General features: G+C 50.1%; 1 protein-coding gene across 6 annotated transcripts in view; it reads left to right on the top strand.

The window, feature by feature from the left end:
- Positions 1-12,609, top strand: part of KALRN (kalirin RhoGEF kinase) — a 282,007-nt gene that overhangs the window by 200,201 nt on the left and 69,197 nt on the right. Inside the window, exon 1 of one of the 6 annotated variants that reach the window (XM_066575307.1) lies at positions 9,174-9,317. The exons of the other annotated variants lie outside the window; for them this stretch is intronic. Coding sequence (XP_066431404.1) covers positions 9,233-9,317 — 85 coding nt within the window. The 5' untranslated portion in view covers positions 9,174-9,232. Of the gene's footprint in view, positions 1-9,173; positions 9,318-12,609 lie in introns of those variants that run through there. 6 annotated transcript variants of the gene reach the window in all.

The following is a 12,609-nucleotide window of genomic DNA, read 5'->3' as shown; positions in this document are numbered from 1 at the left end:
AGACTTATAAATGCAGCTCTGGATGTGACTAGAGTATATAAGCTGTAACTCAGAATCGGTATATGGAGATCAAATCTGTTGGCTGTAATATGAAGTGTAAAGGTTGCATTAAATGGGCAGATGCCTCCAGAGCTCCTCTGATCACCTCTCTTCCTTCCCAGTTCGGAATGGTGTTGATTCCTGGCCACTTCCCGGCTGCTGGATGCCGACCCTACATGCGTTGTGATGCGCAGCCGCCTTGCAGATCTGTCTGTGTGTCAGGATCCTCTGTACATGGGGTTTATATCCGGTATCCGCTTGTATACACTGTTCTACACTTGTAGTCGGGGGTCCGGCAGCCATTCCTGCTTTCCCGCTTCTCTTGCTCTTTGGCTCACATACTTCACATTCATGAGCGGCTTTATCTCCTCAGAGCTGATTGATCAGTCATGCAGAGAACAGGCCTGGGTGCGGGGTTTGTGCCCGGGCCCCTCGCTGCTTTATTGACCTTGGCCAGGGAATATCGCTGTGATGCCAGAAACAAGACATGGAGCTTATAAGAACTCCGCACCCAGGAGAGGGAGGAGTCCCCATCCCGCCGGATGGGAAGATTATCGCTAGTGTCGTGCGTGCGATATATAATGTATAACGTCTAGATCATCCACAAAACCTCCTGGGATCCAGACTGATACATTGTAACAAAGTACTGGAGAGAGGATTGTAGACCGATACATTGTAATAAACCCTCAGCTGTGAGAATCATTAGGTTGGCATCCACTGACAACAAGCAGAAATGTTGCTTCCATTGAAACAACTTGAATCAAAACTTTTCGGACTGCCCCCCTGATATCGCGGATGTGGCCTGTGGAGCCCTCATCAACTGCAACTCCAGCACCCCCAATCCCCATCACCATCCCCTGGCTCCTGAAGAGTGTAAATTACGGAATACAAAGGGGAGCTGGGATTCACCTGTACCTTCATACTGCCCCACTTGTATCCTGTGACACCCCACACGCCCGACGTGGAGGACTCAGGAAGCAGATGCAGGGATGATCTGTGCCCTGGAAATGCCACAGCTGAGCTGACAATGATTTACCCTCCCTGTCTGCGGACAGGCTCATCCTCCCATCGCCCCCGGTTTCCACTGCTTGTTGTAACAGGTCAGGCACTCCTCGCTGGTAGCAGTGAAATCTCCTGGATCCGACGCAGTGCAGAAATTTGGTCGCCGACTCTTCGCAGCAGAAGAATTCTGCGCCACTTGTGAGGAGACCAGAATTGTGGAATCGCCTGCTTTTCTCTCCCTTCTCGCTGTTCATCCTGTTACATCTTCATTGTTTCTGGCTCTTTCCTAATACTTTGTTTTTCCTGCTCAGTTGTCCTCTCCGCTGTAGAGTCGCCAGCGTTCCCATCACACCGACTCCCACATCAGTATGGAATCACGAGGGAGAAACATAAATGATACGACTGAAATAAAAACACATTCATCACTATGTGAGCATATAGTCAAGAGTGACCCCAGTCTATGAGCAATGATATCATCGTTCTGTGCAATGACATCATTATTCTTTGGTGAGGTCATCCGTGTATAATTAGTTACATCTTTATTCTGTGCCGTGACATCATCAGTCTTTGAGCAGTAAGTTGTCATTCTGTACAGTGATGTCATCAATGTGTGTACATGGAGGTCACCAAAGTCACCATCCTTCTGTCAGGTGACAACATCAGTCTTTGAGCAGTGACGTCATCTTTCTTCCTGGGGGTATCCTCACTAATTGGGAATAGAGGTCTTCAGTCACCTCATTGATCTGTGTGCAGTGACATCATGAGTTTGAGCAGTGATGTCATCTGTCTATAAACAGTGACATCATCAGTCTCAGCAGTGACGTCAGAGACTGTGGGCAGTGATGATACTGGTCTGTATACAGCGAGATAATTGACACAATCTGTGTCACTTACTTGGAATAGAGGTCATCAGTCACAATATTGATCTGTGTGCAGTGTCCTCACCAGTCGATGGGTGGTGCTGTCATCAATCTATGAGCAGTGATATCCGTGTCCAGTGACATAGTTAAATGATGGCACGGCACAGATTAGTTAGTGACATCTTTTATCTGTGTATAGTGATGTCATCAGTGATGTCACTGCTCTCCACTGCAGCGATGTCGTTAGTCTATGAGCAGAAGTAGTGAATGGATGTGGCAGCATCCATTTCTGGATTAGTCTATGAGCAGTGACCTCCTCTTTCTTTGTAGAAAATAGAGGAAAAGGAGCCCCTCGCTTCAGCAGTCTGCAACTAACCCCCGGACTTGTGCTTGAAAAATGCGCTTGTTTTTGCTCCGAAGCGCGTTGCGCTCTATTGATTCTCCCCATTGTTGTCTGCATCTGCTTGTCACTCTATCAATAAATAAGTGAACGCTACCAGAATCATCCATTGGTTCTTTAGGGACGTTCCTGGATTTAGATGAGCCCTGGTCTGTGTTTATAGGGCTCCTCTACGAAGTAAGTCTTAATACAAATGGGAATCCAGCAGCACTCACCAAACCCAAGCATGGGGAGGTCGTAGTCCAAATCTGCAGGCCACAAGGGGGGATCCGATCCAAGTCCACAAGTTGCATCAATTCAAAGAATAGCAGCAGAATATGGCGCAGTTTCATGCATCCACCAGGATGCGTCTTGATTCCTCCATTACCACACGAAATGGCGACGTTTCGACCCTCTTACATGGGTCTTTGTCAAACTTGACAAAGACCCATGTAACGGGGGCGACACCTCTACGAAGTGTCATTCTTCACTTCACCTGCATTCTCCACTCCATCCTATGAGCACAGAAGCGCGTGGGTTCCTTTTCCTCTATTTTCTACTAACCACAACCGAGGTTTTGACCTCTAGGGGCTCCTCCCCTAACACTCTCCCTAAAAGACTAGGGATTTGTGCTCTTTTAAACACCCTACGAGACCCTTTTGGACTAACTGTATGGATTCCTGCCCCCTGACAGGCGCTCCACACTAGGTAAGTCCTTTCCCTTACTTTTTCCAACCACTTATCATTTCCCTTTAGCCACCTCCTTAGGAAGCCCTGTAGTTGGAGCGCTGGTCCACCAATCCTCTGACATCATCTTTCTTTGAGCAGTGACATCAGCAGTCTGAATATTGTCTTATTTGATCTGTGAGAGGTGACGTCTTCAGTCTGAGTAGTGACATGATTGATCGGTGTCTATACCAGTCCATAAGCAGTGACATCATCAGCTGTAAGCAGTGACATCATCAGCTGTAAGCAGTGACATCATCAGTCTTGTCAGCAGCGACCTCATATGGACTTCTGGGACTCTTCTCACATGTAATAAGACTTTCTCCTTCAGGCAGTGATTGTGCCGGTGACCTCTGCCCTGTAATGTGTGGTGGTGTTGCCGTTATGTACTTACTCGCTGAGGCGGTTACATTTACGCTAGTCTATGGTGTACGTGGCATACATCCAGATTTGTCACAATTCCTGATTTTTGCTCTGTTTTGGACCTACAGCCGTATGTTTACTATTTTCTTTTCTTTTGCGGAGAGGCCTTGTGGTGCCACAGGTAGTGCGGGTGAGTGGCGCTGTAGAGTGCGGTCACGGCAGGACGGCGCCGGGAGGGAAACTCATCCAGGACGAGGGGTTTTTGTTTTTTTTTCAAATGGAAATAAGATAAGAAATGTAAATACTGGGCCGTAACCTGCGCTGCCGAGCAACCGCCCCTCCATGTCCACGTAAATACCTCCCCGAACATCTCTGCCCCAGCGTCAAAGTGACAACCACTAATGGGCGCCTAGAGACAGACACCCAGCTTTCCACAGAACCCGATGGCAGAATGTAGGAGTATCCTCTCCGCCCGACTGCTCTGGCTTTGTGTCAGTCTTCACTGTAATTCTGGCATTTAATTGAAAAACAAAGATAATGAGGATGAACAGGGGTATAACGCTGTCTGTGGGCAACCTCTAGCTCTATTCATGCTGCTAATGAATAGAACTCCAGGACTGCAGTGAGATGGTGTCTTCTGGCAGTGGAGGGGTTACAGCAATCTGGGTTCAGTTCTTGTTGTCCGTATGGAACAGGAGGCTTTTGTTTTCTCTTGTAGTTTGCAAAAAAAGGAACCTCCTGTCCTGATTATTAGGCTCTGGTGCGCTGCCCTTCGTGATCAGACGCTGTCGACGCCACCTTGTTATGCGTTGTACAGTCAGTGACTGTATTATGCAATGACTGGTTACAGGGTGCAGCGGGTACATATATTATATCTAGTGATTGGTTACAGGGTGCAGTGGGTACATGTGTTATATCTAGTGATTGGTTACAGGGTGCAGTGGGTACATATATTATATCTAGTGATTGGTTACAGGGTGCAGTGGGTACATGTGTTATATCCAGTGACTGGTTACAGGGTGCAGCAGGTACATGTATTATATCTAGTGATTGGTTACAGGGTGCAGTGGGTGCATGTGTTATATGCAGTAACTGGTTACAGGGTCCAGTGGGTACATGTGTTATATGCAGTAACTGGTTACAGGGTGCAGCAGGTACATGTATTATATCTAGTGATTGGTTACAGGGTGCAGTGGGTGCATGTGTTATATGCAGTAACTGGTTATAGGGCTCAGTGGGTATATGTATTATATGCAGTAACTGGTTATAGGGCTCAGTGGGTATATGTATTATATGCAGTAACTAGTTATAGGACTCAGTGGGTACATGTATTATACGCAGTAACTGGTTATAGGGTGCAGTGGGTACATGTATTATATGCAGTAACTGGTTATAGGGTGCAGTGGGTACATGTATTATATCCAGTGACTAGTTATAGGTTGCAGTGGGCACATGTATTATATCTAGTGATTGGTTACAGGGTGCAGTGGGTACATGTATTATATGCAGTAACTGGTTATAGGGTGCAGTGGGTACATGTATTATATCCAGTGACTGGTAATAGGGTGCAGTGGGTACATGTATTATATGCAGTAACTGGTTATAGGGCTCAGTGGGTACATGTATTATATGCAGTAACTGGTTATAGGGCTCAGTGGGTACATGTATTATACGCAGTAACTGGTTATAGGGTGCAGTGGGTACATGTATTATATGCAGTAACTGGTTATAGGGTGCAGTGGGTACATGTATTATATCCAGTGACTAGTTATAGGTTGCAGTGGGCACATGTATTATATCTAGTGATTGGTTACAGGGTGCAGTGGGTACATGTATTATATGCAGTAACTGGTTATAGGGTGCAGTGGGTACATGTATTATATCCAGTGACTGGTAATAGGGTGCAGTGGGTACATGTATTATATGCAGTAACTGGTTATAGGGCTCAGTGGGTACATGTATTATATGCAGTAACTGGTTATAGGGCTCAGTGGGTACATGTATTATACGCAGTAACTGGTTATAGGGTGCAGTGGGTACATGTATTATATGCAGTGACTGGTTATAGGGTGCAGTGGGTACATGTATTATATCCAGTGACTGGTTATAGGGTGCAGTGGGTACATGTATTATATCCAGTGACTAGTTATAGGTTGCAGTGGGTACATGTATTATATCCAGTGACTAGTTATAGGTTGCAGTGGGTACATGTATTATATGCAGTAACTGGTTATAGGGTGCGATGGGTACATGTATTATATCCAGTGACTGGTTATAGGGTGCAGTGAGTACATGTATTATATGCATTGACTAGTTATAGTTTGCAGTGGGTACATGTACTATATGCAGTAACTGGTTATAGGGTGCAGTGGGTTTATGCAGTGCATATGCTATGACTAGTTACATGTATTATATGTGGTGACTAGTTTGTGCAGCGCCCTGGTAGCAGTGGACATAGAGGTTTATACATTGTGTGCAGTGGATATGGAAGTTCTTGCAGTGCCCTGATAGCAGGGGGCATAGAGGTTTGTACTTTGTATGCAGGGAGTATAGCAGTTCGTGCAGTGCTGTGGTCGCAAAGAGCATAGAGGTTTGTACCTTGTGTGTTGTGGTTATGGCAGTTTGTGCCGTGGGCATGGAGGTTTGTACATTGTGTCCAGTGGGTATGGCAGTTCGTGCAGTGGGCATAAAGGTTTATACATTGTCCAGTGGGTATGGCAATTCGTGCGGTGCCCAGATAGCAGTGGGTATAGACGTTTGTACATTGTGTGCAGTGGATATGGCAGTTTGTGCAGTGGGTATAGACGTTTGTACATTGTGTGCAATGGGTATGGCAGTTCATTTGGTGCCCTGGTAGCCGTGGGCATAAAGGTTTGTACATTGTGTGCAGTGGGTATGGCAGTTTGTGCAGTGGGCATAGAGGTTTATACATTATGTGCAGTGAGTATGGCAGTTCATGCAGTGCCCTGGTAGCAATGGGCATAGAGGTTTGTACATTGTGTGCCGTGGATATGGCAGTTCTTGCAGTGCCCTGGTAGCAGTGGGTATAGAGGTTTGTACATTGTGTGCAGTGAGTATGGCAGTTCGTGCAGTGCCCTGGTAGCAGTGGGCATGGAGGTTTGTGCAATATGTGCAGTGGGTTTAGGGGTTTGTGCATTGTGTGCAGTGGATATGGCCGTTTGTGCAGTGGGCATAGAGGTTTATACATTATGTGCAGTGAGTATGGCAGTTCATGCAGTGCCCTGGTAGCAATGGGCATAGAGGTTTGTACATTGTGTGCAGTGAGTATGGCAGTTCGTGCAGTGCCCTGGTAGCAGTGGGCATAGAGGTTTGTGCATTATGTGCAGTGGGTATAGGGGTTTGTGCATTGTGTGCAGTGGGTATGGCAGTTTGTGCAGTGGGCATAGAGGTTTATACATTATGTGCAGTGAGTATGGCAGTTCATGCAGTGCCCTGGTAGCAATGGGCATAGAGGTTTGTACATTGTGTGCCGTGGATATGGCAGTTCTTGCAGTGCCCTGGTAGCAGTGGGTATAGGGGTTTGTGCATTGTGTGCAGTGGATATGGCAGTTCGTGCAGTGCCCTGGTAGCAGTGGGTATAGGGGTTTGTGCATTGTGTGCAGTGGGTATGGCAGTTCGTGCAGTGCCCTGGTAGCAGTGGGTATAGGGGTTTGTGCATTGTGTGCAGTGGGTATGGCAGTTTGTGCAGTGCCCTGGTAGCAGTGGGTATAAGGGTTTTTTGTGCATTGTGTGCAGTGGGTATAGCAGTTCGTGCAGTGCCCTGGTCGCTGTGGATATAGGGGTTTGTGCATTGTGTGCAGTGGGTATGGCAGTTCGTGCAGTGCCCTGGTAGCAGTGGGTATAGGGGTTTGTGCAGTGGGTATGGCATTTCGTGCAGTGCCCTGGTAGCAGTGGGTATAGGGGTTTGTGCATTGTGTGCAGTGGGTATGGCAGTTCGTGCAGTGCCCTGGTAGCAGTGGGTATAGGGGTTTGTGCATTGTGTGCAGTGGGTATGGCAGTTTGTGCAGTGCCCTGGTAGCAGTGGGTATAAGGGTTTTTTGTGCATTGTGTGCAGTGGGTATAGCAGTTCGTGCAGTGCCCTGGTCGCTGTGGATATAGGGGTTTGTGCATTGTGTGCAGTGGGTATGGCAGTTCGTGCAGTGCCCTGGTAGCAGTGGGTATAGGGGTTTGTGCATTGTGTGCAGTGGGTATGGCAGTTCGTGCAGTGCCCTGGTAGCAGTGGGTATAGGGGTTTGTGCATTGTGTGCAGTGGGTATGGCAGTTCGTGCAGTGCCCTGGTAGCAGTCGGTATAAGGGTTTGTGCATTGTGTGTAGTGGGTATGGCAGTTCGTGCAGTGCCCTGGTAGCAGTGGGTATAAGGGTTTGTGCATTGTGTGCTGTGGGTATGGCAGTTCGTGCAGTGCCCTGGTAGCAGTGGACATAGAGGTTTGTGCATTGTGTGCAGTGGGTATGGCAGTTTGTGCAGTGCCCTGGTAGCAGTGGGAAAAAGGCTTTTTTGTGCATTGTGTGCAGTGGGTATAGGGGTTTGTGCATTGTGTGCAGCGGGTATGGCAGTTCGTGCAGTGCCCTGGTCGCAGTGGGGATAGGGGTTTATGCATTGTGTGTAGTGGGTATGGCAGTTCGTGCAGTGCCCTGGTAGCAGTGGGTATAGGGGTTTGTGCATTGTGTGCAGTGGGTATGGCAGTTCGTGCAGTGCCCTGGTCGCAGTGGGTATAGGGGTTTATGCATTGTGTGTAGTGGGTATGGCAGTTCGTGCAGTGCCCTGGTAGCAGTGGGTATAGGGGTTTGTGCATTGTGTGCAGTGGGTATGGCAGTTCGTGCAGTGCCCTGGTCGCAGTGGGTATAGGGGTTTGTGCATTGTGTGCAGTGGGTATGGCAGTTCGTGCAGTGCCCTGGTCGCAGTGGGTATAGGGGTTTGTGCATTGTGTGCAGTGGGTATGGCAGTTCGTGCAGTGCCCTGGTAGCAGTGGGTATAGGGGTTTGTGCATTGTGTGCAGTGGGTATAGCAGTTCGTGCCGTGCCCTGGTAGCAGTGGGTATAGGGGTTTGTGAATTGTGTGCAGTGGGTATAACAGTTTGTGCAGTGGGTATAGAGGTTTATATATTGTGTGCAGTGAGAATGGCAGTTCGTGCAGTGCCCTGGTCGCTGTGGGTATAGGGGTTTGTGCATTGTGTGCAGTGGGTATGGCAGTTCGTGCAGTGCCCTGGTAGCAGTGGGCATGGAGGTTTGTGCATTGTATGTAGTGGGTATGGCAGTTCGTGCAGTGCCCTGGTAGCAGTGGGTATAGGGGTTTGTGCATTGTGTGCAGTGGGTATGGCAGTTCGTGCAGTGCCCTGGTCGCAGTGGGTATAGGGGTTTGTGCATTGTGTGCAGTGGGTATGGCAGTTCGTGCTGTGCCCTGGTCGCTGTGGGTATAGGGGTTTGTGCATTGTGTGCAGTGGGTATGGCAGTTCGTGCAGTGCCCTGGTCGCTGTGGGTATAGGGGTTTGTGCATTGTGTGCAGTGGGTATGGCAGTTCGTGCAGTGCCCTGGTCGCAGTGGGTATAGGGGTTTGTGCATTGTATGTAGTGGGTATGGCAGTTCGTGCAGTGTCCTGGTCGCAGTGGGTATAGGGGTTTGTGCATTGTGTGCAGTGGGTATGGCAGTTTGTGCAGTGCCCTGGTAGCAGTGGGTATAGGGGTTTGTGCATTGTGTGCAGTGGGTATAGCAGTTTGTGCAGTGCCCTGGTCGCTGTGTCCCAGGAGTGGCTCCACCCTCCAGGCTGTGGCTCCTCCTGCCCTGCGAGGTGACCTGCTCCTCCCGTGCCTGGAGCTCGGGGTTGCTCACTGCTGGTCATGAGAGAATGAAGAGTGGAAGCCCCCGTGCCCCCCCTGTCTGCTCCCCCAGCTGGTTCTGCTCCAGATGCTGCTGCTGCTGCCTGCTGGGAGGTGAGTGCCCCTGGGCTCAGCTGGTGGGGGGCATCAATTACAGGTGTACATCATCTGATCATCTCCTCTAATTGTGGCTGTCACACATCATTAGATGTCTGGGGAGGTGTGAGGCTGCAGCTCTGGGTGCAGATAGCACCCTGCGGGCGGACAGGACCCTGCGGGCGGACAGGACCCTGCGGGCGGACAGGAGCCTGTGGGCGACTCTTCTTCCAGGTCCTCAGGTTGGGATTTTTTTGTATCTTGGTCTCCACTACATCCAGATGTTGCATCGTCTCCTGTAGGATTGGGCAGATGGAAAACAACGGCTGTGAGGAGGGGGGTCAGATTCTGAGTGCGGTGATGCAGGGACTATGTGGGGGGCTGCAGCTCCTGTGATGCTGGGGGTCAGTATCTGTGTGGGGGGCTGCAGCTCGTGTGATATTGGGGGTCAGTATCTGTGTGGGGGGCTGCAGCTCGTGTGATATTGGGGGTCAGTATCTGTGTGGGGGGCTGCAGCTCGTGTGATATTGGGGGTCAGTATCTGTGTGGGGGGCTGCAGCTCGTGTGATATTGGGGGTCAGTATCTGTGTGGGGGGCTGCAGCTCGTGTGATATTGGGGGTCAGTATCTGTGTGGGGGGCTGCAGCTCGTGTGATATTGGGGGTCAGTATCTGTGTGGGGGGCTGCAGCTCCTGTGATGCTGGGGGTCAGTATCTGTGTGGGGGGGGGGCTGCAGCTCGTGTGATATTGGGGGTCAGTATCTGTGTGGGGGCTGCAGCTCCTGTGATGCTGGGGGTCAGTATCTGTGTGTGTGTGGGGGGGGGGGGGTGCAGCTCGTGTGATATTGGGGGTCAGTATCTGTGTGGGGGCTGCAGCTCCTGTGATGCTGGGGGTCAGTATCTGTGTGTGTGGGGGGGGGGGGGGGGGCTGCAGCTCGTGTGATATTGGGGGTCAGTATCTGTGTGGGGGGCTGCAGCTCCTGTGATGCTGGGGGTCAGTATCTGTTTGAGGTGAAGCAGGGACTATGTGGGGGGGTTGCAGCTCGTGTGATATTGGGGGGCTGCAGCTCCTGTGATATTGGGGGTCAGTATCTGTGTGGGGGGCTGCAGCTCCTGTGATATTGGGGGTCAGTATCTACATGGCAGTGTCTGCCGCCCTCGCTGGGTGATACTCGCTCTTCTCATGGTAATTTGTATCTGTGCAGGGATTTATTGTTGCAGCCGTTATATGAATGGAGGGGGTCACAGAGGGGGAGGGGGCCGAAACTTTCCCTGGACTTAGAACATGCCAAGTGCAAACATGAGACGACAGGACTGCGATCTGATGTGACGTGTAGGAAGCCGGTCTGATGCTTCAGTCCAGGACTAGAATTCCTGAGCAAATGAGCCCCCATCATCTCATCCCGGTCCTCTCCATATAGCTGCCCATCACATATATGCCCGCTGGCATCCATCTATACCTGCCACCTCCGCCTCCCTATGTCTATCCGTCACCACCTCCCCTGATTAGGTCCGTTTGTCCCTGGGACACATGAACTTATTGCTGGTAGTTGACAAGTGCACGGAGGAAGCGACTCCATCCTGCCCGCTGCCAGCAGGGGCCTCGCCTGCAGAGCATTCTTCCTACCGCAGCTTTGATGCTGAGCTCTGCGCTCCCTGCTCATCAGGAAAGGTTTCCATTATTTCCACGCCCGGTCGTCCAGCGAGCGGTCGGGTGTTTTACACTAAGCGCTTTGTCTCGTTTTCTGTTCGGCTCTTTGTGTGTCTCATTGGTTTTCGCAGCTGGGTAAGAAATTTGGCTCAAACCGTGCGCCATTCACTAACCCGGAGACGTCTTACTGCCCTCTGCCTGTGTGTCAGATCCACCAGTCAGCGCCTCGCTCATTGGCGCATAACTTGGCAAGTCACCATGCTGAAAGTCACTGGCGCCCGGGTCAGCAGGTGCATGTGCTAAGAGGAGGGTCTGATCCTTCCCTAGCACTGGCGCACCGTCCGCGCGGACCGCAGCCGTTTACCAAGATTCCTGCTAACGTTGAACTTGTGTTTTTAATCCTTCGATGGCCGACCCACGACTTTTCTCCCTGGATTTGTTATGGGTTGTTCCAGGTTGGCAGTAACTCCCGCTAATCTTGCCTAGGTTATGATGTGGGCACCACTGGGTTGGCATAGTCACAGATTGATGCCCGTTGTAACATGCCCAGGAATGTGTCCTCCCTTTATCAGTTCTGCAGTATGTGACTCGCTGCAGAATATCACTCCGAAGAGCCATCTGTGCCCGATAAGCTGGCGCAGAGTTGTCAGCAGATCCGCCTGCAGCTCCACTGTGATTGGCGCTTATTTTGCTGCAGATTTAGGGCAGATTTCGGGCACGTTCACATCTGGAGCCACTGGTGTGGATCAGCGTAAAGATATAATGCAGCAGGCTGCTCTATGTTGTCTGGGAAAGAGCTTCTGGAAGCCGATTGGACCTCATTCTAGTCAGCGGGTCCATTCAGCGACGTGCGGTTCTGTATAGGGCGAATCCGCTCGGACAGGATTGAGTTTCTATGAAAACCCTAAGAGAGCCTTTGGCGCAGGCGTGAAAGCGGCTTTAATTTGCCTATGGTTAAATCTGGAGAAAAATAAAGCAGAAGTACAAACGTACCGCTCACACCGCAGTGCGCTATAATCCACGCGGAATCTACCGAGAGCAAGCGCCATTTAGTATTGTAATTGAATTTCAAAACAAAACTCTAATTTGCGACCTTCACTGCCCAGTGGTGTACAGTCTGCAGTCTATTGTTTCCTGTTATCTGCCCTCTCCTGTCTCCAGCGCTGACCTAAGCTTCTCTGAAAGGTCCTTTTACACGGAAAAATCATTCAAATAAGCAAAAGTGAAGATAACATCCAGTCTAAACGAGCCAAACCCGACCGATAAATCGCTCACTTTTCGTTCATTTTACGCAGGACTAAAAATCATTGTTGGCGCGTTCACCAATCCGGAAAATGTGAACCACGGAATGCGCCAGCAACGTACCTGCCTGCGTAATCAGGCTGAATGAACTCTGACTTCATTCACTTAAAGAATAATCGTTTGGTGTTAACCTGAAGAGCCTCACGGATTTGCTGAGGATTTTGGTGCAGATCTGATTGTACCCCTTCAGTTTCACACCACAGATTTACAGTCACCGACACTTCTGCGTTTATCCGAAGGCGATGATTTGGCGGTATGCACGCACGGATTCCTATAAGCCCCATACAGATGACTGGGACAGTTACAGGAGCGTCTGCAGGGTATGAATCCCCTCCGTGTGGCTGGAGGTGCAGCGCGGG

Source organism: Eleutherodactylus coqui, chromosome 8, assembly GCF_035609145.1.
Source record: "Eleutherodactylus coqui strain aEleCoq1 chromosome 8, aEleCoq1.hap1, whole genome shotgun sequence".
In the NCBI taxonomy this organism is placed as follows: domain Eukaryota; kingdom Metazoa; phylum Chordata; class Amphibia; order Anura; family Eleutherodactylidae; genus Eleutherodactylus; species Eleutherodactylus coqui.
Note: the sequence above shows the minus strand (reverse complement) of the source record. Positions and strands in the feature narration are given on the sequence as shown.